This window comes from Dipodomys merriami, unplaced genomic scaffold (genome assembly GCF_024711535.1).
Source record: "Dipodomys merriami isolate MVZ:Mamm:240054 unplaced genomic scaffold, mDipMer1.0.p SCAF_97, whole genome shotgun sequence".
Classification (NCBI taxonomy): Eukaryota; Metazoa; Chordata; class Mammalia; order Rodentia; family Heteromyidae; genus Dipodomys; species Dipodomys merriami.
In genome coordinates this window covers 4,782,254-4,810,106 of record NW_027206590.1, presented here as the reverse complement: position 1 = coordinate 4,810,106, position 27,853 = coordinate 4,782,254, and the positions used below count along the sequence as shown (strand labels likewise).

General features: G+C 44.8%; 1 protein-coding gene across 3 annotated transcripts; it reads left to right on the top strand.

Moving 5' to 3' along the window:
* The first annotated feature begins 5,337 nt into the window (after positions 1–5,337).
* Positions 5,338–27,689, top strand: LOC138821983 (apolipoprotein L3-like). 3 transcript variants are annotated; one of them, XM_070014487.1, is made up of 5 exons: positions 5,338–5,432; positions 22,061–22,148; positions 24,241–24,274; positions 24,938–25,064; positions 25,825–27,689. In XM_070014487.1, the coding sequence occupies exons 3-5, from the start codon at positions 24,253–24,255 to the stop codon at positions 26,690–26,692; spliced, it is 1,017 nt and encodes a 338-aa protein (XP_069870588.1). In that variant the 5' UTR covers positions 5,338–5,432; positions 22,061–22,148; positions 24,241–24,252; the 3' UTR covers positions 26,693–27,689. The 3 variants fall into 3 exon arrangements, with proteins under 3 accessions (XP_069870588.1, XP_069870590.1, XP_069870589.1); XM_070014488.1 differs by lacking the exon at positions 5,338–5,432 and adding an exon at positions 8,040–8,102; XM_070014489.1 differs by lacking the exon at positions 24,241–24,274.
* Positions 27,690–27,853: the final 164 nt, after the last annotated feature.

Sequence of the window (27,853 nt, the reverse complement as noted above, 5' to 3'; positions counted from 1 at the left end):
GATGTTTTTTTTTTATATGATCATAGGCTCCTTTGTGTTCCTCCCCTAAGAATATCCTCCTTTGGTCTTACTATATGAATGTCTAGAGTCCTGTGTAATTTATCATGTTCCAAGATATTTTAGGTCTAGTGGCTTTGTATGAGAGAAAACGTGAGCTAGTTTTTTTGAGCTTGGCTCACCTCATTTAACATGTTTGTTCTAGATCCCTCCATTTCCCTGCAAATGACATACTGTTCTTTGTAATGGCTGTGTAAATTCCATTGTGTATACGTACAACATTTTTTGGATTCACTCATCTATTATAGGGCATCAAGCTGTTTGCATAACTTGGCTATTGTGAATAGTGCAGCAGTGAACATGTATGTACAAGTGTCTTTACAGTATCCTGGCTTGTGATGTGGGTAGATGCCCAGGAGTGGTATGGCTGGATTGTAGGGAAGGTCTTTGTTCATTTTTTGAGGAACCTCCAGACTGCTCTCCAGAGTGGTTATTGTACAAGTTTACATTCCCACTGATCGTGCAAGAGGGTTCCTTTCCCCCCTACATGCCCACCATTTGTCTGAATTAGTCTTTCCTATACTGCTTGTGTAGTTTGTGTTCTGTCATATATCAAAATATTTAAGGATAGGAAAATTACAAAGCAAAGACATTTGTGTAGCTTGTAGTTTTGGAAGCCGAAAACCCAAAGGACGCAGTGTGCGTTCTGGTGAGGCTCCCTGAAAGCATCAAGGTGAGACTGGTACCACCGCAACAGTGTGCCTGTGAAGGAGTGGTCACAGAGGAACCAGAAGCTGGAGCACCGGGAGGGAGGGGGCAGCTTCTCACCTCCCACTAGGCCCCACCTCTTGAACTCTGGGCCTGGGCGCTGTCCCTCAGCTCTTCAGCTCAAGGGGAGCGGTCTACTACTTTAGCTACAGTGCCACTTCTGGTTTTCTGGTGGTTTATTGGAGATAAGAGTTTCTTGCCTGGGCTGGCTTTGAACCGTGATCCTCAGATCTCAGCCTCCTGAGTAGCTAGGATTACAGGAGTGAGCGCCCAGCATGGCTCCACCTCTTAAAGGTCCCACCACCTCACAACTTGGCCACTCTGAGGACCAAGTTTCCAAAACACATGTCATAAACCACAGCCCTGCTACCCACTACATGCTCCACTCTGCTCCTCCTCACTTGCCCACTAAACTGTGACACTGGTCTTTGATTGGAGGTATTACAAGCATCCTCTACTATGTCTTTTCTCCAATCCCAAATAATTCAGAATCCTGCAGTCAGATTATAATTGTGAACCCCAAATGCAAATTTTCTCCATTCTTTATCTTTGACTCTGGGAGTGACAAAGACTTTTGGCAAAATGCTCAGTGAACAACACCATGGCAGGTAAAAAGTACAGATGACAGAATCAGTGTGCCAGCTGTGGGCACTTAAGAGACAAGACGATTGTAGGACCTGGCCTATGAGCTCTGCTCCCTGTAGCGGAAGTTTTGGATACTAAGTCTGCTGCAGTGGAGATCTGAGAGATGAGCACCAAAAGGCTATAATTTTTGGAGAATAAGCTTTAAGCAGAAACCATGTTATATTTTGTACTTTCCTATCAGATGATGCCATGGGTTTTCTGGATTGGTGACTACAGGAGAGATGGGTAGGCCTGGGGATGTAGCTTAGTGATAGAATGCTTGTTTAGCATGCGCACGGCCTCAGGTTCCATCCCCTGATCTGGGTGGTAGAAGGGTTGGTGTCTCTTCTGAAGACACCAGGCCCTATACATGTAACCCACTCCCTCAAAGGCTTATCTCCAAATATAGTCACTGGGGGTAAGTGCTTTTGCTACAGGACAGTAAACATGAAGCCTTGATTTCTTCCATAAATGCACTTAGGGGCAGACAAACGCATAACTCCACAGGTATCATTAAGGGGAATTTAATTAGGCCTGATACAGGTGGCTCATGCCTGTAATCCTAGCTACTCTGGAGGCTGAGATCAAGGATTGTGGTCCAAAGCCAGCCCAGGCAGGAAATTCCATGAGACTCATCTCCAGTTAATCACCAGAAAACCAAAAGTGGTACTGTGGTGCAAAGTGGTAGAGCACTAGCCTTGAGCAAAAGAGCTCAGGGACAGCACCCAGGCCCTGAGTTCAACCCATGACTAACACCCCTCCCCCCCAAAGGAATTTTATTTTGCTGAGCAAACTAAATAGCTTATCAGGATATGACATCCATTAATCTGGCAGGTGGAATATGTATCAGTAGTTTTTGATGGTCACAAGGTAGGGAATTAGGTAGGGTCTTGGAGTGGTCCTCAAGCAAGATCTATGGGCTGTCTCATAAGTGGCTACTGAAACCATAGTCTTTGTTCTATCTGCCTGCCGTAATTTCACACGTTGATTTAGGGGACACAATTCAGGCCATACAATGATGAGTCCATCAAAAGTACCCCATGAAATAAATGCTCAGAACTTACCATCTACCCCTACCCCCTTTACTCCATGCCTTCTATTCTCTATCACACTGACCTTTAAATAGAGGACAGAAGACTCACTGAGTGTGACATTGTGCATATCATGGACAGCCTGAGCCCAGAGGATGTGCAGCATGAGAGGTGTTCATGGTTGAGGCTAAGTTGTCCAGGTAACCCCAGTTACCTGGGACTTAACCTGTCTGCTTTTTGTTCTTTCACTCCTACCCTCTTAGATAGTGCTACCCTCAGTTAGTGTGCACCTTCTCCTTCAGTTCACTGACCGAAATGCCAGTCATCTCTGGTAAAACTCTGTGAGGCACACACATAATTACTCTTACCAAGTCTCCAGGTGCATCTCCAACCAGTCAAGATGACAACTCAGATGAACTGTCACAGGCCTTAATGACATCCTGCTCATGGCTGACCTGCTGTCTCCTTTCCTCCCAGAGATGGATGCCTTCGGTTGCTAGTGCCTCTGGAGGTCATAAATGGTGTATTGACCGGTTCCCCAGGGTGGCCTGAAGGTGCTAGAGTCTGAGGAAAATGACGGGGAGACAGGAGGGTGATGGACAACCCACCCAATCATTAGACACTGGGAGAGGATTCACAAGGAAGGCAAGTGGGGTACATGGTGCCCAACAAATCAACATAGCTATGTGTCAGGGTTTAGATAAAGCTTAACCTGACTTTGGCCATCTTTTCTTCTTCTTTGTTCTAGTCCCTCGGACTTGAACTCAGAGCCTAGTCACTGTCCCTGAACACTGGACCACTGAGCCATAGCTCCACTTTTGACTTTTGTTTTTTTGAAGCTTAATTGGATATAAAAGTCTCTACAGGCTTAACTGCAGGCTGGCTTGAAACCATGATCCTCAGCTCTCAGCCTCCTGAGTAACTAGTATTACAGGTGTGAGCCATCAGGACCCAGCAACTGTGGCCTAGTGGTCGGTCATGGGGCTTGAACTCTGGGCCTAGGCTCTGTCTCTCAGCTCTTCAGCTCAAGTTCTACCACTTGAGCCACAGTGCCACTTCCAGTTTTCTGGTACTTTATTGGAAATAAGATTTTCACAGACTTTTCCTGCCCGGGCTGGCTTTGAACCACAATCCTTAGATTTCAGCCTTCTGAGTAGTTAGGATTACAAGTGTGAGCCACCAGCACCCGGCTAACTGTGGCCATCTTGATCATAACTTCTGTGATTGCCCAAGAGCCTGCCTTGTTTTCCCTTCTTATTTTTCCAGCTCTCTGTAGATGAACAACACACCATCAAACAGACCAGCAGGATGGGACCCCTTACGTTCACAGCTGTGATCATCTTCAGCTGTCACTGACCGAGAAGGTGAATCTGACTGGGTCTGGGTGGGTCGAGCAATCTTTGAGTAGATGCTGGTCACCTCCTTGTCATCCCTAAGAGTCAGTCCTAAAGGACTTGGCCAGGTGTGGAAAAGAATAGGGAGAAGCAGGGTAGGAGGGGAAAGGGCCAGGAGGAGAAGGATGCTGAGCCTCTGCCTTCCACCAGGTGCTGCTGCTCTCCTCTAGAACCTTCCAAAGCAGTTCCAGAACTGCTTTTCCATGGATTAGGATCCCCTAGTCAGGAAACCAATATGGCCCATGGATCAGAAGACTTTGATCAAGATCCAATATGGAGCTGCAGACATGCTGGGTGCCTTTTCTGTGGTGTTGCATGGTGAGCTGAGCTGTTCTATAGCTGATCTGTAGGCTCTCTGGAAGGATCTGTAGGCTCTCTGGAAGGATGGTCTCTGCTGGCATTCCTGGATCACCGACCTCTACTGCCCTCCCTTGTGTGGAGTCTACAGCCCCATCCTGGCTGATGCGCCCTGAGACTGTGGACTGTGGTCAGGTGTCTCAGAGCTCCTCTTCCAGTGATTCTGCTTTCTGAACACCAGGTCCTCATCCTTGCAGGCAGGGTCACATTGATGGTTCTGCGTCACACTCTAAGTGTTTCAGATTGACCAGCCAAAAGAGGGAAGAATTAGGAGGAAGGGAGTGTACAAAAGAAAACAGGAACAAGACTAAACCAAGAGCTTTCCTCTTTGGTGTCGAATGTCAGCAGGGCAAACTGGTTTGAGTCTCCTGACTCTCCTCTCTCCTCAGTTTCTCCAACTGAAAAATCATTGCTCACATTCCACCAGTGTGTGCCCTATTTGATATCAGTTTGTGAACCAGGAAATGCATTTAGATCTTTAGGAAGTGATTGATTATACAACCCCAAGAAATGGAGAAGTGTATGTGCATTGCAGATTGTAACATGTGGGCACTGTGTGGTCACCCACTGTCCCTACCTCAAAAACCAGGTGGTGGCCATGAAGCCCTCTGGACATCTGTCCTCTTGGAAGGGACACCTGGGTTTCTGGGGTCCAGTCCCACTTGGAACCCTTTCCGCCCTGTAGGTGGACAGCAATTCAGTTGTGTGACTTATCACCATGGGACTGAAGCCTGTAGTAGACTTTGTCCCCTCCCCTGGAGGTGCCATGGAGGGCTTCTGAGAGGAAGTTTCAGGCTGCATGGTAGAACATTCATCCACAGCACCATCATGAACCTGAAGTATGCACCCAGGCTATGGGAGACTGGGCTGCTGCTGCTGGTGGGGAGGTGGGTGAAGTAGATTTTCCCCAGGGGAAGGGTGACAGGAGCTGTGGGAGTGATCTGTAGAGGGCCCCGTGGTCTGTTGGTGGGTGCAAGATCAGATATCTCCCAACCCACATGGGTTGGGCTGAAGCACCTGAAATGTCAGGTCAAGGTCCTACCTGAGTAGGGAGGAGGGCGGGGGCTGAGGGTGGAGCCAATTAACACTACTATTTGTTGTGCTGGTTTCCTTATGAATGACTCAGTACTCAGGGCTTTCGATTTCCAGTTCCTGAGCATCGCTGACCTGGAGGAGGCCTTTGGTCCTAACTCAGGCGCACAGCGGAGCACTGGTTGCACACAGCCTAGGACGGCGCACTCAGCTTGGGAAAGATCCGGTGGTAAGTTGGGGATGGTGTGACTCACCCGTCTCTTCAGTCTCTTACGGCTTCTAGAAGAGAAGGGTCATTGTCCCATTTTATAGAAGAGCTTAGAGAGATTAGGCAATCAGCAAAAACAGGCTCGAATTGCACCCAGGTTGGTTTCTTATTTCTGTCTTCCTGTTCCAGATGTCTTCTCAGGTCTTCCCTCTGTACCTAGAAAGGCAAGGGAAACCGGGTCACAGAAGGCCCCAGGAAGCAGCTCAGGGGCAGGGCCAGGTGACCCCAGAGGAAGCGGGGGAGGTTGCTGTCCCACCATGGGGGAATGAAGGATGTGAGGGAAGGCACAAGCCCTAGAACCCAACAGTCCTTTGGCCTGGTGCTGCTGCTGAGTCCTGATGGGGACAAAGTAGTACCTTAAGATCTAAGGAGGGCTGGGAAGGCGGCTCAGTGGTAGAGTGCTTGCCTTGCATGCCTGAGGCCCTGGGTTCGATTCCTCAGCACCACATAAGCAAAAAGAAAAAAGCCGGAAGTGGCGCTGTGTCTCAAGTGGTAGAGCGCTAGCCTTGAGCTGAAGAGCTGAGGGACAGCGCCCAGGCCCAGAATTCAGGCCCAACGACCGGACGCCCTCTCCGTCCCCCCCCCAAAAAAGAGCTAAGGAACCTAGAGGTTCTCATCCAACCAGGCTGAACACCTGCTCGGTACCAGGCCCTGTGGAAAAACCAAGGCCTGAGGAAGGGGGTGATCTGCTGGTGTCCTAGGATCTCAGCAGATAGTGGGCAGACCTGAGCCCCCTGTCCACCTCTGGCGTCTGCTGAGCCTGTGGGAGATGAAGGAACAAGACGGGGGCTATCCTGTAGGCCCAGATGGGAAGGTGACCCGGTCTGAGGACAAAGAAGGACACATTTCAGGACAGTGTGTCTGGCACTACCCTTGTTTGCAATCTTAAGCTCAAAAGGCCAAACTGTATGTGAGGTGTGGGGTGGAAATCTGTGTCTGGAGCTTCTGGATCATTGGGATCACTATGCATCCCTTTTAGTGGAGAGGAGCGGAACTGAGGGGTGCTGTGCAGATCATGTCCCCACTCTGAACCTGGGATTCCGCACCTCACAGATGGAGTTAGGACCCTGTGGGGCCCCTGGGCAGCTGTTGCTCATTTCTGGGGCCTGCTGGAGGTGTGTGTGGAGAAGTAGTAGGGGGGATCAGGCCTTGGGAAGTGGGGGAACTGGAAGGTGGGGGTTCTTTCTCAGGTCCTGGTAAGGCTTTCTGGGGAGAAGGTGGTCCCAGCTTGCCAGTTCCAAGGGTACTGATATTTTGTGTCAACTGGTAAATAATTACATTAAATGATGGCCACTTGGGAATGTTTTAACCTTATATATGCCAACAGGACACACAGATGCACATGTACATACACACACATGCAGGTGTACACACTCCTGCTACAGACAGGGCTCCAGGAATCCAAGCGCGCCTCTGTCATGTCCCCCAGGCCTCCCCAGGGCTTCCCGCAGGCTGCTTCTCCTCCTTGTGTTGAAGGGCAGTGCGCTGTGCCCAGGCACTCCAGATTCTCGTTTCCTGTGTGTTCCTTTATGGTTGGATGCCAGTCCTTCCCCACTTTTTGGGGTCAAAAGCAACTCTGTCCTGAATTCTCACCTTACATATTGCTTTTCCTTGCAGACTTTTGCTTGGTTATCTATGGACTGGAGACTTTGGGGGAGTTGTTGGGCCACACCTGAGCCATGTTGACAAACTGGCTGGCACTGCTGATTATTTTCTAGACTTCTGGAACCTTTGCACCCAGATAGGCTGCAGAGATGGTTTGCTAGCCACTGCTGGCCCTCCATGATCATTTTAAGTCTGGCCAACCTGCTAGTTCTTAACATGCATTTTTGTAAAAAGGAAAAGTTTGCGTTTCCTGCAGCAGCCAGGGCCGTGAGGACAGGATTCCAGTTTCCCCACTACCCCCAAGAGGCCCCAGACAGCGTTAGGAGCACAAGGAGGATGAGGCCACGAGGGACAGGTTTGTGCCCTGGCCCTGGTAAACCTGAAGGAGGGGTTTTTCAGAGAGCCTAGCTCAAGCCCTGCAGTTCATCAGACTGTAGCTGGATCCTATGGTTTTAGATATCTTCTCAGGGCTGCAGGAAGGAGCTAGGAGGAAAAGAATGGAAATGCCCAGCTATCTGGCAGAATTGTCTGAAGCACATGAATCAGCACATGTCAGAAGCACATGAATCAGCAGTCATTAAGGTGATAGGGCAGCCTTGGTCCTATTGCTTGTTCCTCCAACAGAAAACAAACCAAATGGAATGACTGAGCTAGCAGTAAGGGTGAAGTTGGGCTATGTCTTTGGCCAGGGGAGGGTGTGAGTAGTTCTTGATTCCTCAGACCAATGTCTGATTGTGCTGGGAGGGCCAAACTGTCCTGGTTGGGAATGGGCAGCAGTATTAGGCTGCAGTGACGATCAGCCTGGGTGCTGGGCAAGGGACTTGAACTTGACTGTGGAAGTCAGAGACATTGTTCATGCTGTCTGAACCCTTCCCTTCTCTGCTCAAGGAAGAAGTCCTATATCCACAGGGAGGGAGAGGCCTTGCCAAGAATCTCTGCTTCCACATTTGGAGAGCTGGGGCCGGCCTAGGAGAAGGTGGAGCTCCCCTCCGGGCTTGGTAACTGGTCAGAAGCAGGGCAGATCAGGTACCATCCATTCTTTCAGCACCTATTTGCTTTTTCACCAACAAATTTTGGGGGAAATGAGGTAGGGATGTAAGGGAGGGCTCGCTCTGTGTCAGGGCCTGGGCAGAGTCAGAGGAAGAACTAGTGTGACCAGGAAGGATGAGACCTAGGGTGCAGATCCATTTATGAAAGTGGTTTTATCCAAGACCCCTGCTCTTTCTGCCTTCCCACCCTTCCAGTTGTCTGGGTTGGCTCATAGTCCTAATGTCTCGTGATTTCAAAATGCATTTCCTGCAGCCTTTGAAGCAGGAAGCAAAAGGGTGGACAGCCAGCTCCCCTGCCTCCCCTGTCCCCTGAAGCCCTGTAGCAGTGCTTACTGGTGAAGACCAGGCTCCAGAACTAGCTACTTGGATATTCGAAGCCTAAGACAGGAGGCAGCTATAGAGAAAGGGGAGGTGGATGGTTAAGACACTGGGGCCCTGGACACCACTATGCTTTGCTGTAAGGTCAGGGAGCTGGACATGGATCTGCCCAGGAATGACCAGAGATGGAAAAGGAGCCTGCTGGGAGCCCAGCAATCCCCTCCTGGGGACTTTCAGGGATATCTCACAATTGCCTGGGTTCGTTCCTTCTTCCCCACATGACAGCAGCTGTGTGCAACCTCTACCCAGCCAGGCATCTTCAGAGTTCTCAGTGGAACCAGTCGAGTTGCTTATTCTTAAGGAGGAAGAAGGTGCATTGTGCGGCTCCAGGGCCCTCGTGGGAGGGTGCTAGAAAGAATCGTTGATAGGATGAAGGTGTAGTTGTGTGATTTAGATGGATTCTGTATTGTAGATAATAAATTCTACCCGTGAATATTTCTATCAATCCTACTTAAAGATAGAAAAGATCAGAATGGGGGTAAAGCTGGGCTTGGTAAAGAATCAGCACTCATTCTTTGTAGCCAAGATAAGGTGTCTCCATTTCTGTGATTCGAATAAAATATCCAAGGGCAGGTCATTTATAAAGAAAGAATAAAGTTTTGTGTATGTGTTTTGTTGTTGTTGTTGGTGGTGGTCATGAGGTTTTAAGTCTGGGCCTGGGTGCTATCCTTGAGCTCTTCAGCTCAAGGTGAGTGTCTCTACCACTTGAGCCACAGAGCCCCTTCAGGTTTTCTGGTGGCTTATTGGAGATTAGAATCTCATGGACTTTCCTGCGATGGACCAGCTCGGTCAGAGCACTGGGACAGACGGGACAGGGATCTCGGGATAGGTGGGCAAGGAGTTGGCCAAATGACCAACAGACACAGACTCAAAAGAGTTGCATCTGGGTGTATCTTTATTGAGGAGAATTAACATTTTTATACAATCTGTGATTGAGACATATTCTTTATTTAAGCATGTAATAAATTTTTAAGAAAAGCAAAGCATTAATGGGTTACATGGAAATTGATGACAATCCCACCAATTATTTAAGCTAAGTGGTACGAGACAAGTCTAGCATGTTGTTTAATACAATTCAGCTTTTATGTTTAATAATTAGCAAACCTAAGACAGGGCTGTACTTATATTGTACTCTTTCTATTTTTTTTTTTCATAAATTTTTAAGTCCCTTTGAAACCATCCTAAAAACCACTCCCAGGTTGAGTCAGGCATTCTCTGTTTTCTATGATTTTGATCCCAATATTTTTTCATATGAATTTCTGATTGTTATTTTAAACTATCTTGTTGTTGTTTTGATAATAAACACCACAATGGTCTAGATCTACCTACTCTTTGCATAAAATCTAATGAGTACCAAGATACTCTTTTTCCTTTTACATTAATCCATCTATTTCCTTCTTTATAAACTCCTGTCTTATGCAATGGTTCATCAGTCGGTTCAGGAAATGTGATGTCACTAACTTTATATTTTGTGGGAAACTACCATCTATTCCCTATAACGGAAGCTGGACCAAACTTAGTCATAACTGTTGGGGGAAATCTTTCTTTTCCTTTTATTATCAGGGGTCCCTTTTTCTAGAACTCTCTGTGCTTCTGGGATAACTCCTTCTGGTTTAGTTTAAATCATTAATTCTGCCTGTTGCAACATATCTGGAAATTTCAAATTTCTGTATTTACTATGAGTGAGCCACAAAACTGCTCGTGAAGTTGCAGGAGCTTCTGGAGGCAGCGACATATCAGATGATATAGTGATTGGGGCATTGTCCACATCTAATCTTCGGTCCTAGTCTTTATTATTCAGAGAAGCTGTCTCTATTAGACTGGAAAGGAACAACGTGCCCTGTTTGCGGATCAATAGAAGAATACCCAGAACAAGAATAAAGGCAACGAATTGTACAGCCAAGAAGAGAACAATAAGGATAAAGATAGAGACAATAAAGGTGCAGCCAAGTATATAGGAAGCCTTGAAGCCACACCCCCTTCCTGCAGGCATGCTTCCTTGAAGCTTATGCTTTGCCTGGCGCGATCTCTCATGCAGATGTGGCATTCTTCCTTTTTTTATTTTTTAATTGAAGCTTGTGAATGTCTTGGCACACAGAAGAGACAGATCTGAAGATCAGTCAGAAAGTGACCGGAAATATAAGAATAAGAATTAGGGGAAGTGGCGCTGTGGCTCAAGTGGTAGAGCGCTCGCCTTGAGCTGAAGAGCTGAGGGACAGTGCCCAGGCCCCCCCCCCAAAAAAAAAGAAAAGAAAAAAGAAAAAAAGAATAAGAATTAGGAGAATTGATCCAACATGGCGATTATAATAAGTATTACATGAATCCAATCCAGAGGATTGAGGGCCTCCAAGTTATGCTTAAGTGACTATGCCAAGGATTGTAAATATTCTACATCTAAATGAGCTTTACTAACTGCTATAATTTTGTCCTGTAAGGCTTCCATATCATGAGAGATATCATTATCTCTTCAAACTCCTAACAAATGATTTTTGGTGGCATTCCAATTAAAAGAAGAGTTATATTTTAAAGGAGTAACACAAATACATTTAAAATTAGCATGACATTTAACTGAGAGATGTGTTTTTAAAATTTTGAACTTTCTGACCTATAGCCAGAACCACTTCCTCCAGAGCATTTATTTTCATTTCTAACTTTTTATCTATAATTTGTTGTTCTGCTAGGGCTAATGAAACATTTTTGCTTAAATCATTAACAAAATGAGCAGTGTTTACTTCATTTACTAAGGCTGCTGTAGAAATCACTAAAGAGGCAATTAATTATTATTAAACCATTTATTCCTAAAATCAAGGCCACAACAAAGCGTTTTGGCCACAACATAATATCCAGAGTTTTCAGCATTTGTAAAGCAGAATTTTCAAACCAAGGGTCATTTTGTAGATCTACGGGTAACATTACACAAGAAGGTCTTTTTAAAATAAAATTACAGAATATGTTTTATCCAGAGAAGAAGTAAGACAATTAGGGGCTGGGAAGGTGGCTCAGTGGTAGCACACTTGCCTTGCATGCATGAGGCCCTGGGTTCGATTCCTCAGCACCACATAAGCAAAAAGAAAAAAGCCGGAAGTGGTGCTGTGGCTCAAGTGGTAGAGCGCTAGCCTTGAGCTGAATTGCTGAGGGACAGCGCCCAGGCCCAGAGTTCAGGCCCCACGACCAGACCTCCTCCCCAAAAAAGTAAGACAATTAGTAAAAATACAATCCTTACAGCTAATATAATAAGATTTTTCTTGATTAATAATGGTTAAATTATCTGGTTTTCCAGCTAAAATTCCCATAGGATAGCCCACACATGCTCTTACCCTAATTACAGTACTCTTAGTTTCTTTGGTCTTTTTCAGTAAAATCATGTTTGTTGCTGCAAAAAGGCTGAACAAAGCCGGCTGAATGCCGTTTTATTGTGAAAGGGGGAATGACTCACCAAAATGGGAGCCACCCACCCTGGAGTGAACCATCTTTTTAAAGGTTCCCCGTATGTATCAGGAACATAGCCATTAAACTTTTGTGAATTATTTTTTAAGTAGGTGGTATAATCATAATCGGGATTAGCAATGGAAAAATCAAAAATACCATCTGGTGCCCCAGAGAGTTGTAATAAAGAGGGCTTTTGAAATCCACATTCCAACCATTTTGGTGAGGTAATTAATGCATCCCAAAATTGATCTTTGTCATGATATTTTTGTGGGCAGTTACCTAAATGTATATCCCTCTTGGGAATGACAAAGGATTCATTATAAGTATGAAAGCCTAATGTCATCATGCCAATTTCCCACATCAATCTTTTTCTGAACTTTTTATCACTGGATTGATCAGGAACATCAGTCAAAAACATTCTATAATTTATAGGCAAACACCGGGGAGGTTTTTTCCTGATAGCATTATACAAATTGGAGTGGTATCTGTCATTCCCTCATAATTAGTTGTTTGAGAAATCATATGAGAATTAGAGTAGTCCTCCAAACCCCCTAGCGGGTCACTATTATTTGTCATTACTTTAATTTCATCCTCATCCCCCCATCCCACGGGATGTAGAAGAGGAGGATTAGGAACATATGCCCAGTATTGTTCTCCTGAAACAGACGCTGCCTGCACAGCAAAATGGCAAGCATAGCAAGAAACATATTTTCAACAGTGATAGTCTTTCCTGTAGGCACCACAATCTCCTCCACAGAATGGGTGAGCTTCTTAATTTGTCCCCAAGTTGGTGGTTGGGCTTCTTTCCTTGTCTTTGCCTGTTGAGGAGAAAGGTGATCGCTAAAGAGAAATCGCTAAAGAGGCAATTAATTGTTATTAAACCACTTATTCTTAAAATCAAGGCCGCAACAAAGCGTTTTGGCCGCAACATAATATCCAGAGTTTTCAGCATTTGTAAAGCAGAATTTTCAAACCAAGGGTCATTTTGTAGATCTACAGGTAACATTACACAAGAAGGTCTTTTTAAAATAAAAATTACAGAATATGTTTTATACAGAGAAGAAGTAAGACAATTAGCTTTTGCATTGCTTTCTTCATCTGCATCTTCTGCTTTCTTTTCTGGGTTTTTGTTATTATTTATTGTAGGGGCACACGAGTAGGTCGGGAATCCAGATGGGTATGGGTGACTCGACATCCTGTGGGAATACACATGCATAACCTTTTCCCAAGGTGATTAATATATCAGGCCCTTTCCAGATACCTGTGAGCAAATCTTTCCATTTAACTTTTGGCTGAACTTTTAATCCAATTTCACCCCAGTGTTTTTGCATAGGTGTAAGATTTTGTTCATTAGTATTAAGGTGATTAATTACAAATAATGCATGTTGTAATGCTTGATGGGGGGAGTAATATTGATTATTTTCTTTTTGTCTCTGTAATTGAATTTTTAGTACTTGATGACTTCTTTCAATTATTGCTTGACCTTGGGGGTTATAAGGAATTCCTGTCACATGTTCTACATTCCACATTACACAAAATCTTTTAAAGGCTTGAGATATGTAAGCAGGTCCATTATCAGTTTTTAATTTTTTGGGAAGTCCCATAACTTGAAAACAAGCCACAAGATGTTGAATTACATCTTTTGCAGCTTCTCCTGTTCGAGCCGAGGTGTGCATTACATGAGAAAAGCTGTCTATTATGACATCTGCATAAGACAATTTTCCAAATTCTGGGATGTGAGTAACCTCCATTTGCCAGAGAACCTGAGGTTTAAGCCCTTGAGGATTAACTCCTAATTTTAATGGGTGGTAAACATCTGGACAATAATCACAATTTTTTATAATTTGTCTAGCCTGTTCTCTAGTTAAGCTAAACATTCTTCTTAAAGCTAATGCATTTTGATGATGTATTGCATGACTCTTTCGTGCTATTTCTAACACATTACAGATGATGGTTTCTCTAGTTAATAAGTCAGCCATCATATTTCCAAATGAAAGAGGACCTGGTAAATTTGTATGTCCTCTTATGTGTCCAATAAGTAATTTTTCTTTTCTAAGTTGAATTAATTTTTGTAACTATTGTAACAAGTCTATAATTTTTGATTGTCCTGATAAAAGAGCTGTCTCTATGGCAGGAAATAAGTTAACCACATACTTAGAGTCTGTGTAAATGTTAAGCTGCTGGGGAAATGTGGTTAAAGCTAAAATTACAGCAATAATTTCCACCTGTTGCGCCGATATGTCAGATGCCCTTTTGATAATAGGGGGATGGTCTGGAATGTATGCCACCGAAGTTCCTTTTGAGGGCCCATCAGTAAAAACCGTTAGAGCTCCTTCTAAAGGTATTGTGGTTACCATTAATGGAAAAATGATTTTTAACTCTTTCACAAATTTTAATAAAGGATGTTGAGGAACATGAAATTTTATTTGTCCTGTATAATTTAATAATGCTAATCCCAAATTATCATCATTCTGTAATAATATTTATATATTATATATTTATATATATTTATATATATATTTATATATATTTATACTATTTATTATAAGGTATAATTATATTATGCATTTCTTTCCCAAATAACTCTCGGAACCTACTCCTAGCCTTGACAATGAGCTGACTGGACAAATATACATAAGAAGCTACCATTCTTCTCTGAGTGTGAGGCAACTGAAGCCATTTCAGGACTCCATCTTGCCACAAACATCCAGTAGGAGTATAAGATGTCTTTAATATTACAAAATCCCATTCTTTATTATAATATAGCTGTATTACCTTAGCTTGTTGTAATTTATTTTCTACCAATGAAATTTTTTCTGACATGATTGGAATTAATTGTCTCTTAGATTTAGGATTAAAATCCCCTTTTAGGGCTTCCAACAATGGGTGTAATTCTCCTGTGGTAATCTTTAAGTAGGGTCTAACCCAATTTATATTTCCTAGTAATTTTTGAAAATCATTTAATGTTTTTAATTTATCTAGCCTAGTACTCATTTTTTGTGACATGATGTAATCATCATGTATTATTTTTCCTAAATAATTTAAAGGTTTATTATGTTGAATTTTATCTGGAGCAATAAGCAAACCAAAGTTGGTTAATGTTCAATCATATGTTGTAAAATTTGTTCTGTTAAATGTTTACTTTCAGCAGCTATTGAAATATCATCCATATAATGAATAATATAAGCATTAGAAAACTCTTCTCTAGTTTTTTGTAAAGCTTTATGCACACTTTTTTGACACAATATAGAAGAATTTTTCATGCCTTGTGGCAAGACCTTCCACTGATATCTCTGCCAGGGCCTTTTCAAATTACATGAGGGCACACTAAATGCAAATCTTTGAGAATCATTAGGATCCAATTTTATTGTAAAAAAGCAATCCTGCAAATCAATGACTATTATATAATGTCCTTTAGGAACAGCCACAGGAGATGGAAATCCTGGCTGAAGAGTCCCCATGTCATGCATGGTGTTATTAATGGCTCTGAGGTCTTGTAACAACCTCCATTTCCCAGATTTCTTTTTAATTACAAAAATTGGAGTATTCCAAGTGCTCTTGGATTCCTCTAAATGTCCTTTCTGTAATTGCTCATTTACCAATTGTTCTACAGCCTGTATTTTCTCTTGAGTTAAGGGCCACTGATCAACCCACACAGGCTGATCATTTTTCAATATTGCATCAGCAAACTTCTCATCAGCGGCCCCTATGAAAAATTTTGTACACTAAAGGAATCTGAAGCAACTAATTTTAGTTCCATGTTTTGCATAATGTCTCTGCCCCATAATGTAAAGGGCGAAGAAAATGTAAGGTTGAAAGTTTCCAAGTATTTTCACACCCCCCTTTAAAATTTTTGAACTTTGAGCAACATTGTTAGCCATACCCAATCCCATTAATGTAGATTCTGTCTTCATAATTGGCCAGGATGAGGGCCAGTCTTTTCCTGCAATACATGTTTGGTCTGCCCCTGTAGCCAAGAGACCTTTAATAGGCTTTCCATCCACTTTTATGATTTTCATGGATCAATCTTTGGAAATAGATTGTACCCAGGCCACAGTTTCTGTGGAACCGAAACCTCCTGTGCCTCGATCTTGTTTTGGGATTTGATTTGGAAGATGGACATAATTTAAAATTAAGATTTGAGCTATTCTAGCCAGGCGCCGGTGGCTCACGCCTGTAATCCTAGCTACTCAAGAGGCTGAGATCTGAGGATCGAGGTTCAAAGCCAGCCCTGGCAGGAAAGTTCGTGAGATTCTTATCTCCAATAAACTCCTAGAAAACCAGAAGTGGTGTTGTGGCTCAAGTGGTAGAGCACTCGCCTTGAGCTGAGGAGCACAAGGACAGCGCCCAAGCCCAGAGTTCAAGCCCCACGACCGACAAAAAAAAAAAAAAAGAAGATTTGAGCTATTCTTTGATCTTTGTGTATTTGTATGTTTTCTTTTAAAGACCTTACCATTAGTTTAATTTCCCCTTGATAATCTGCATCAACTACTCCCAGTAATACTTCAAAGTTTTTCTTATGATTTGAGCTTCTACCAATTATCAAGCCCACAGTTCCTTCAATTAAAGGATCATGAACTTGAGTGTGTATTAGCTGAACACCATCCATGATAGAGATAATGTAATCTCCTTTTGCTGCCAGATCTAACCCTGCACTTCCTGAAGTAGCTCTTGGCAAATCCCATACTGTAAATGAAGGAGCCAAGGGATTTAATGGAACAGATCCCTTAGGGGATTTTTGTGTAACAGTAGGTATTTCCCCTCTTTCCTTTACAGAGCTGAGGGAATGCCCCCTTTCTCGTTCTTTGTCTCCTTTTCTTCTGCTTCTAGGGGAGTTCCATCCTTATGATATTTTGATCTACATTCATTTTTCCAATGATTGCCTTGCTTGCATCATGGACAAAGTCCAGGCGCTTTACCTTTCTTACTGTTACTAAGTTTATTTTGCTTTTGTTGACAATCTTTACTCATGTGTCCTGACTGGCCACATGAGAAACAGACCCCATTTCTGGCCTGAGGTACTGTCTTATGTAATTTTTGTACATAAGCACTGAATAGTTCTCCTTTCATTGCTGCAACAGATGCCATTCCTTGAATGACTGCTGGTGAAGCAACTATGCATGCTTTAACATAATCTTGCAATGATCCTCTCTTTCTTATGGGTCTTATGAGTTCTTTACATAGTGAACTTACATTTTCCCATGCCAATTGTTTGAGTAATAGCTCTATTCCTTCAGAGAGGGGAAAGCATTCTCTGCAAGGCCTCTTCTAATCTAGCCACAAATTCTTCATATGGCTCATCTTGTTTTTGCTGAATACCAGCTAAAACTGCGGTTTTACCTTCAGCTGGTGGCAACTTTCTCCAGGCTGATACTGCTAATTTTGATATTTCAATAAGCATTTCTTTAGGTATATCTGTTTGACTAGAGTGAGTAATATATTCACCTCTTCCCTTCAACATGCCCATGGTTGTTTTAGTACCTCTCCTTTTAACAATTGATTTTTGTACTAATTCTCTAGCTCCATCCTCATAATCAGTTTTCCACAAAATATGTTGTCCTGGACTGAGGACAGATTTTGTAGTTTGGAACCAATCATAAGGTGTTAACCACATGCTTCCTACCATGTCTAAAATGTGAAGAGTATAAGGAGAAGATGGCCCCATAGTCCTGACAGCTGTTTGAAGCTCCTTAAGAGTCTTTAGCGGAAGAGGCTCCCAATCAGGAGGACCATCATCCTACAAAACTACTGGCAAGCAAAAAGAGGAATCGCCTTGCTGACAGGCCTCTGGTATTGCTCCCATAAAGCCTGGAGCTAAAGCTCTGGGGTGAGCTCTCCTTTTTATTTCCTTATCAAAGGAAGGAGGAACTGGAGGAGCAGAAGGGAATACCATAGGACCTCTTTTTATTTTGTTTTTCCTAGAACAATCCTCTTCTTCATCATCATAATCAATTTGCCCCTCATATGTTTTCCAACAAGTATCTTTGTCTTCATACCAATCATCTTCAGGTAAAGCTTCTAACAGATTGACATGACTTCCTACCTCATCCTTATTTATAGTATTATATTTTCTGTCATTTTCCCCTTTACCAGATGTTAAAGGGACAGTCTCATCATTATTTTCAGATGGCGCTTGTTCAGCTAAGAATTCCATCTCGGTCTTATCTGTAAGCAGGTCCCTTACTTGTACCCAGACTGAAAAAGCAGGTGGGGGGACTTGTTCGGGGCCATGTTTTTTATAGTATCTTCTCATTTCTACACCAACCTTCTTCCAGTCTTACAGAGATAAGCTTCCCTCCTTAGGAAACCAGGGCGAAACCCTTAAGGTGAACTCATAAAACTCCACAAGAGCTTTCTTAGAAACATGATTACCTCTACTTTCCAACATGTGTTTTAACACAGAGAGAAATAATTCCTTATTTCTTGACTGAGAATGCCCCATGATTTTAAATACCTGCTTGTCGTCTTATCCTGATCAGCCTTTATCAAGGAGCCTGAAGCGCTCTGATGAGGTCCTATCCTTGGCCTGAAAATAATGAGAGAAAGAGAAGAGACAGCTTACCTTCCTGAGAATTGTCTGTACAGCTTCAAGCTGCGTGTGCTTTCGGGCTCTATGTCGGGTGTCACCTGCGCTGGACCAGCTCAGCCAGAGCACTGGGACCGACGGGACAGGGATCTCGGAATAGGTAGGCAAGGAGTCAGCCAAGTGACAAACAGACACAGACTCAAAGGAGTTGCATCTGGGTATATCTTTATTGAGGAGAATTAACGTTTTTATACAGTATGTGATTGTGACATAGATTCTTTGTTTATTTGAGCATTTAATCAATATCTAAGAAAAGCAAAGCATTAATGGGTTACATGGAAACTGATGACCATCCTACCAACTGTTTAAGCTAAATGGTGCAAAGCAAGTCTAGCACATTGTTTAATGCAATGCGTCATCTACTCAGCCTTTTATGTTTTAAAAATTAACAAACCTAGGACAGGACTGTACTTATATTGTACCCTTTCTATTTTCTCCATAGATTTCCAAGTCCCTTTTCCTAGAACTCTCTGTGCTTCTGGGATAACCCCTTCTGGTTTAGTTTGAATCATTAATTCTGCCTATTGTAACATATCTAGAAATTTTAAACCTTTATGTTTGCTATGAGTAAGTCTCATAATTGCTTTCAAAAATGGAGGGGCATCTGGTGGCAGAGTCACATCAGGCAACATTGTTTCAGGAACTTTGTTTACATCCAGTCTTTGTTTTTGTTCTTTATTACTAGAAGAAGGCTTAGTTACTGGACTGGAAAGGAACATTGTGCCTTTGCCATGGACCAAGAAGAGGACAATAAGGACAAAGATAGAGGCAGTAAAGGTGCAGCCAAGTATATAGGAAGCCTTGAAGCAACACCCCCTTCCTGCAGGCATGCTTCCTCGAAGGTTATGCTTTACCTGGCGTGATCTCTCACGCAGACTCCGCAGGAGGTGGCATGGCATTTTCCTGCCCAGGCTCGCTTTGAACCATGATCCTCAGATCTTAGCCTCTGAATAGCTAGGATTACAGATGTGAGCCACTGGTGCCAAGCAAGGTGTATAGTCTAAAAGCATAGCACAGGCAGCTGCCTGGGCCTCTGGCAGGCATCAAAACATAGCAAAGGACATCACATGGCAAGACACAGCAAGCAGCTAGCTTTGGTTTCTATTCCTCTTCTTATAAAGTTCCATCAAGGAGGGCCCTCCCATGACCTCATCTAACCTTAATTCTATCTTAAAGTCCCCACCCCAAATGCCACATACCAATTTGGGTGGCACATTCAATCCACACTCAGAGGAATGGTTGGTATTTTGTGGGTGGTATGGAGACCTGTTGTCATGTGTACTTAGAAGCCATCAGGAAGTGGCCCTGTTCTCTCTCATTGGGATTTCAAGGCAACTTTGTCTGGGGGTGATATGCTAACAGGCATCTGAATAAAAGGAAGCACGCGCGCGCACACACACACACACACACACACATGCTTCTGAAAATTATTGGCATTTATCAAACCCAATGAGAATAGCTATTTTTTACATGACAACTACCTTTTCAGATGTTATTGCCGGTGTGTGTGTGTGTGTGTGTGTGTGTGTGTGTGTGTGTGTGTGTGTGTGTGTACGCGCGCGTGCGTGCGCAAGTGCGCATGTACTCACACACGCACATGTGTGCTGATCCTGGAGCTTGAACTCAGAGTTTGGGTGCTGTCCCTTAGTTGTTTTTGGCTGAAGACTAGTGCTCTACTACTTGAGCTACACCACTTCCAGGTGTTGTTGGTTTTTAAAAAATAGTTTATTGGAGGTAAGAGTCTCATGTACTTTCCTGCCCCAGCGGGCTTTGAACCTCAATCCTCAGATCTCAGCTTCTGGAATAGCTAAGATTGCAGGTTGAGCCACTGGTGCCTGGCTATTGTTATCATTTGTGTACTTTTTCTCAGTTCTTCTCTTTGCATATTATTGTAAACTCAAGACTTTGTGCTTGCTAGACATATGTCCTACCACTTGAGCCAGGTCCCTGGCTTTTTTTTTTGCCTTAGTTATTTTTTCAGATAGGGTTTCATAGTTTTCCCTTAGTACCAGTCTTAGGTGATGGTGCTCTTACCTATATTTCTTGAGTAACTGGGATTCTAGTTTCATGCTACTATACTGTCCTTGTTGGCTGACATAGGATTTTACTAGCTTTTTTTTTCCCCCAGGGAGACTTTGAACTATGATTCTCCATATTCTAGGCCTCCCCCTGCTCCCCACCCCAAATATCTGGATTACAGGTGTGCACCTCTATTCTGTGAGTAAAAATAATTAATGTGGATACCTCTTAAACAGTCATTTTACTTCTATAATTTTTTTTTAAAAAACAATCTCAAGTATAGGCTCAGGTTTATGTAAGAAACATGTACGTTGTACATTGTAAATAGCGGAAACAGCCTAAGGTCCAGCAGTTAGGGGAGGGCAGCAGAGAGGCCTGGGCAGCCCAGAGCAGGGATGGGAACACAGTCTGTGGGACTTCAGGCCCTGGTAAGATAAAGGATCCTCCTGAAGAATGGATGCGGGGGGGGGGGCACTCATGGAAACCACAGGGACCACCAGTCAATCTACCAACTCAAGGACCTGAGCACCAAGTACGGGACACTGATGCAGAACAAGATGAATCCTTCATTATAGACTCATGTACATGAGTGAATAGTTTTGTCTATTTAAGGGAGCAAAACAGAAGGCAATCATCAAGCCTGTAGTACTTGAGTCAGAAGGACTTGGGCCAGGCCCTGTCTCAGCACCGTGGAGAAGTCGGGCGCCTCCCCTAGGAACTTACACACACATGCAAAACACACCCACCTAGATCTACACTGAAGAGGCCAGAGCACAGGCTGCCCAACACAGGACTTGTGTCAGAACCACCCGGTGCGGGTTCAGCCTTGTGCACCTGGGGGAGGTGGGCATTGTGCTCCTTCCCTCCACACTGCAAGGAACCCCAGGACCTCTTCTCCTCTCTGTGTTGTCACTTTAAGTGGGGCAAGGAAGAGGCCTGTGTGACAGCCACACCCAGTCCATACTAGCTACTGTCATGGCTTCCCATGCATGTTCCCTGCCCCAGGTGTCTGCTGGCCATTCCTCCACCCTTCCTTCTGTGCAGATTCTGCCCTTTCTACATGGCTGTGTTCTCATCCATTGTCTCTTTTTTTTTTCTTTTTTTTTTTTTTTTGGTCCGGTCGTGGGGCCTGAACTCTGGACCTGGGTGCAAGGCTAGCGCTCTACCACTTGAGCCACAGCACCATTTGCAGATTTTTTCTTTTTGCTTATTTGGTGCTGAGGAATCGAACCCAGGGCCTCATGCATGCAAGGTAAGCACTCTACCACTGAGCCACCTTCCCAGCCCTCTCATCCATTGTCTCTAGGAGGACAGGAGGCCTCTGCCTTGGCTGTGCTCAGGGCAGAAGGAGCTGGAACAAGATGACTAACTTTCTATCCATAGCCACGGAGCACAGGGGAAGAGGGCCAGGGTGGGTTGGGCCCTGGCACCCTGAAGGGAAGCGAGGGGGACCTGGCCCCTGCTGCTACCTTGGCTGGAGCTGCCCCAGTCCATCCACACTGCGTTTTTCTCTCCTCCTGCAGCCTGGATGATATAGGTGACCTGGAACAAAAACATCGCAGAGATATCATTGCTGCTGCCTTGGACGAGAGGACGGCATGGCCTCCCCAGGTGACCACTCTTGGTCCTTTCTGTCTGGTTTCTGCTTGAGGCCTACATGTGGGGCCTCAAGTTTGTCACCTCCAAACTGAGGATGTAGAGCAGTGGGTGGGCAGCAAAGAGGAGCCCTAAGAGGGACCGTATTCATCTTCCAACCTGTGGGCCTGTGGGGCCCTCCTCCCTGGCCCTGTCCTGGAGTGAGGCATGGCGCAAGGGCTAGCTTAAAATGTAGTATTCCTCCTTAGCGGGAACCAGGAGAGCCTTGAGAATGTGGAGAACAGCAGGGAAGCAGAGCAGGGGAGAGAAGACAGGAGGTAGCAAAGGCAGAGACAAAGGTCAAAAGCACCTTGCCTGCTTCCCCTCTCCTCCCACCTCCTCTCTTCCTGAGGCAACCCTGAGTGGCTCTCATGAGGGTGCTGTACCGCCAGGTCTGTGCCCAGCATCTTTGAGTGGCTTAGAAGAAGAGTATCTTGAATGCCATTGGATTAGACACCCAGTGCGAGCTTCTCTGCCCCTATCTCTGTGACCTGTGACCTGACAATGTAACATGAGAACTTACGTAACATGAAGGTGACACACAAGAAAACAGCCCTCCTCCCAGGAACAACCCCCACCCACTGGATACATGCTACCTTCCATCAGTCCTGCTTTCTTAGGGCTCTGTTTTTTTCCTCCCCCAATTGCCTTGCAGCCAAGTCAATTCTTCCCAGGATCTGGCCTGGAGAGCAAATGGTGATATATCTATCTATCTATCTATCTATCTATCTATCTATCTATCTATCTATCTATCTATCTATCTATCTATCTATCTATCTATCTATCTATCTACCTACCTATCTTTCTATCTACCTACCTACCTATCTATCTATCTATCTATCTATCTATCTATCTATCTATCTATCTATCTATCTATCTATCTATCTTTCTATCTATCTATCTATCTATCTATCTATCTATCTATCTATCTATCTATCTTTCTATCTATCTATCTATCTATCTATCTATCTATCTATCTATCTACACACAATATATGGATATGTAAACACACGTATATTTTTATTTGTTTTTTGTTTTTTGGGTCCAGTCGTAGGGTCTGAACTCTGGGCCTGGGCGCTGTCCCTCAGCTCTTCAGCTTAAGGCTAGCGCTCTACCACTTGAGCCACAGCACCACTTCTGGCTTTTTTCTGCTTATGAACCCAGGGCCTCATGCTTGCGAGGCAAGCGCTCTACCACTGAGCCACCTTCCCAGCCCCAACACACGTATATTTGTATATAAATATGTGCATGTATAAAAATTCCCAAAGCAATGTTTACCTTTCCTGTGTTTAAGTCATTTGATGCTTGTCAATTCCATTTCCTTTTTGGAATACTGGATTTGCTCCTAATGAAGCTTCACTGAGGTGAAGCTCATTTTGTGTTACTATTATCATACTTGAGCAAATACTTGACAACCTAAGGGAAGAAAGATTTACTTTGTTCACAGTGTGAGAAGTTGCATTCCATCATGCTGGGAAGGTATGGAGAGGCAGCTTGTATCATGGTGGACAGGAAGCAGAGCTGAGCAGTAACAGGAAGGGGCGAGGGCAAGATAGAGCCTCTGGGGACAAACGCAGTGACCTACTTCCTCCAACCAGGCTGGACCTTCCAAATTGCATCACCTCTCAATAGTCTGTTCCAATTTTGAATTCACCAATGCATGAATCCATTTATTAGGTCAGAACCCTTGTGGTCTAAACCTCTCAGGAACACCCCAACCTCCCAGTCCAGGGTGGTACTTTATTAACCTCCTAGGTGTTTCTCAGCCCAACCAAATTGAAAAAATCAAGATTGACCACTAAACTGCTGATGAGTTGAAAGTCACATTGGCAGGCACAGATACACAGTGTTTCCCATCCAACAGGCACATGGTAGATGGAAGCCATCATTGAAAATTTCCCACTTCCCTGGGGCATAAAGGCTCACTTTCTGACTGCTATGAGTTGACAAAGATCTATTTATATCTGCAAAGCACCATATTCTTTCTGTTTTGTATTGCTAATCTCATACTGCTATCATAAATGCCACAGTACAGTGGCTTAAACAAATATCCTTTTTTTCCTTACAGCTCTGCAAGTCAATGCCACAGCCTGAGTGGCAAGGTTGGTTCTGATGAAGACTGTGTTCCCAGCGTGTGGAGAGAGCTCCTCACTGCATGTGGGCACATGGCCTTTCCCCTGTACATGGGGAGATGGGGGTGGGGGGGAAGAGGGGCGGACAGAACCACAGATATTTGGTGTTTCATCTTTTTAAAATTTATTTTTATTTTTATTTTATTTATTTATTTATTTTTGCCAGTCCTGGGGATTGAACTCAGGGGCTGAGCACTGTTCCTGAGCTAGTTTTTGCTCAAGGCTAGTACTCTACCACATGAGCCACAGCACCATTTCTGGCTTTTTCTATGTATGTGGTACTGAGGAATCAAACCCAGGGCTTTATGCATGCTAGGCAAGCGCTCTACCACTGAGCCACATTCCCAGCCCCTCTTCATCTTCTTAATAGGTGAAAAGTCCTACGGATGACATGCATGGCCTCATTTAGTCTTATTTATTTCACTTTCTTAAAGAAGCTGTCTCCAAACACAGTCACAGGAGGTTAGGGCTTTTACACATGTATTTGGGGGCTGTGATTCAGTTCATAACACTGGGGTCCATCCAAAGTGACAGATGCTCAGCAACATGATCCTGAACTCCTTTGTTCTTGATACCATTCAAGCTCCACCTCGCTGACCTCTAACCTTATTCTTTTTCTTTCCAACCAACTAGAGAACCAAACCTTCACTGAGCTGGTCACTGAGTATCTCCAGGACAGAGTGAGCAGGGAGGAACTGCAGCTCCTGCTGATGGATGATGACGTGTGGGAGACAGTTGTGGCCAAGGCTAAGTTGTCCAGGTGACCTCCATGGGGAGCCACAGGATGGATTCCCAGTCCCCTGGGTTTTCTCATGACAGGGCTGTTTCTCAGGCAGCCCAGGGAGGGGTGAGGATGCCCTTCTTAAGAAATTTCTTGAGGTCTTTGTACACAGAGTCTTTATGTGTGCAAAGGCAAAACTGGCACCAGGTAAGCTGTCCAACAGGCTGGTGAGGGCAGGCAGTCCCTGAGGGTTGTTGTTTTTGTTGTTCCTGCCCCTGAGAATTCTCTATCTCTTTGTTCCTCTACAGAGATCCCAATCAAAAATTTCTTTCCTTTTTTTGTTGGTCCTGGGGCTTAAACTCAGGGCCTGGGCTCTTTCCCTGAGATCTTTTACTCAAGGCTAGCAGGCTACCATTTCTGGTTTTTTGAGTGGTTAAATGGAGATAAAAGTCTCACAGGGACTTTTCTGCCTTAGCTGGCTTTAAACTGCGATCCTCAAATCTGTCTCCTGTGTAGCTAGGATGACAGGTGTGAGTCACCGGTGCCTTCTAAAAGAACTTTTTAATCACTAAGGAACACCTGAAGATGGCTTTTCCTCACTGTTCTCTTATTGACTGAGGCCCACAGGCCCTCTGTGATGTACTAAACATGGTCACCATGGGAAGAGCTACTCTGTACCTCTGTAAAATCCTTCTACATCTGATTTCCGGTAGCAGCTCTGTGATCTGGGCAGGATAGAGATTACAGGTCCCTTTGTGCCAAGAAGCAAACTGAAAAAATTTGCTCTTTAATGTTCCAGGGAGGAAGCTGATGAGCTTCGTGACACTCTGAAGATGCTCACAGAAGACGTGGAGGAGGAAGATGAGCTCCAGGATCTGCAGAATAGGAAGAGGTTTTTGGATGAATTTCCCCGGGTTAAAGAGGAGCTTGAAGAGCGCATACAAAAGCTCCGCGCCCTTGCTGACAAGGTTGACAAGGTGCACAGGGACTGCACCATCTCCCACATAGTGGCCGGCTCCACAGGCGTGGTCTCTGGGGTGCTGACCATCCTTGGCTTGGCTCTTGCCCCTGTGACGGCAGGGGTCAGTCTGGCGCTCTCTGCCACTGGGATGGGGCTGGGAACCGCAGCAGCTGTGACGAGTGTTGCCACGAGCCTTGTGGATACATCAACCAAGCGGTCAGCTGAAGCGGAAGCCAGTTCTCTGCTGTCCACCAAAATGGACATGGAGAAGGTGTCTAATGATGTTCTTGCTGAGGTTAAGCCCAGAGTTGTTTCCATAACCAAGAAATGCTTCCAAGACCTGCCACGCCTTCAGAAGAACATCGAAGCCATAAGGCTGGCCAAAGCCAACCCTCGCTTAGCGGCCAGTGCCAAGCGTCTCATGACCGCGGGGAGAATCTCAGCCAGAAACACTAGGAAGGTGCAGAAAACCTTTGGGGGCACCGCCCTGGCAATGACCAAAGGAGCCCGGATGATGGGTGCCGCCACTGCAGGTGTCTTCCTTCTGATGGATGTTGTCAACCTTGTGAAAGAGTCCACGCATTTGCACCTGGGGGCGAAGACAGAGTCTGCAGAAGAGCTGCGGCGGCAGGCTCTGGAGCTGGAGAAGAAGTTGGAGGAGCTCATGCAGGTCCATGAGAGTTTGCTGTCGGATGTGAGTTGGTGACGCCCTCTTTGGAGCAGCAGAGAGGTCAAGAGAGATGCCCTGGGTGGCAGTGTGACAAATAAGAGTCCCCTCCCCCTCCCCCCCCCACTCTTCATGATCCATTCTAAGTGAAGCCAGGGCATGGGAGGGGCCATTCTTCTGACCCCCACTAGGCTCCACCTCTTAAAGGTCCCACCCCTCCAACTACGCCGTGCTGAGGACCAGACTTTCAGCACACATGCCCAGGGGAAAGGGCACCCTGTGGCCTTATCTAAGCCAGAGCACTGCTGGCCCCTAGACACACCCTCCACCTTGGTCCCAGCATAGAATCTCCTTCCTTATTGTTGTCTCTGGGCTGTGTCACTAGTCTTTGATGGGTGGCATAAGGGACCTCTCTCTTCCTCTCTGATAATGCCTAATTTTTCTTCTCCCAAATGATTCCAGATCTTTCAGCCAGATTATGACTGTGAACCTAAAAGCCAAACATTTCTGTCGTTACTGTCTGTCCCTGCTTCCTTGGGGTGACAGGGGTCTTCAGTGTAATGCTGCAGAGCTCCACCGAAGTACAGATGGGAGGGTCACCTCTGCGCAGGCCTCGCCACTTGCCTCAGTTGTCAGCTGAGGGAGCAGCAGGGCCTGACCCGTGAGTTCTGCTCCCCTAGCAGGCTTGTTGGTAAATAAAAAGAACTTGGCTTCCTATTAAAGTTTTAAACTCTGCTGCCGTGGAAAGAGAGTGAGAGATGACCACCACAGGCTGCGCTTATTCTGTAATTTAATTTTTTTTTGGGGGGGTCCGGTCGTGGGGCCTGAACTCTGGGCCTGGGCGCTGTTCCTCAGCTCTTCAGCTCAAGGCCAGCGCTCTACCTCTTGAGCCACAGCGCCACTTCCGGCTTTTTTCTTTTTTTCTTATGTGGTGCTGAGGAATAGAACCCAGGGCCTCATGTATGCAAGGCAAGCGCTCTACCACTGAGCCACCTTCCCAGCCCTATTCTGTAATTTAAAAAAAATAAACTTTAAAACAGTGATCCTGTCGTATTTTGTGCTTTCCCCCAAGTGCTGCCATGGCTTTTGTACATCCATATCTTTAGGAGAGACTGAGAATCCTCCCACTGCCCAATTGCCATCTTCTTTAATACACACACACACACACACACACACACACACACACACACACACACACAC

Excerpts from the sequence above, each read along its gene's own strand:
- LOC138821983 (XM_070014487.1), top strand. The coding sequence starts at position 24,253 with ATGCCACAGCCTGAGTGGCAAG. Across the intron at positions 24,275-24,937 it reads GCCACAGCCTGAGTGGCAAG|AGAACCAAACCTTCACTGAG; the intron begins GTTGGTTCTGAT and ends CCAACCAACTAG. Across the intron at positions 25,065-25,824 it reads GCCAAGGCTAAGTTGTCCAG|GGAGGAAGCTGATGAGCTTC; the intron begins GTGACCTCCATG and ends TTAATGTTCCAG.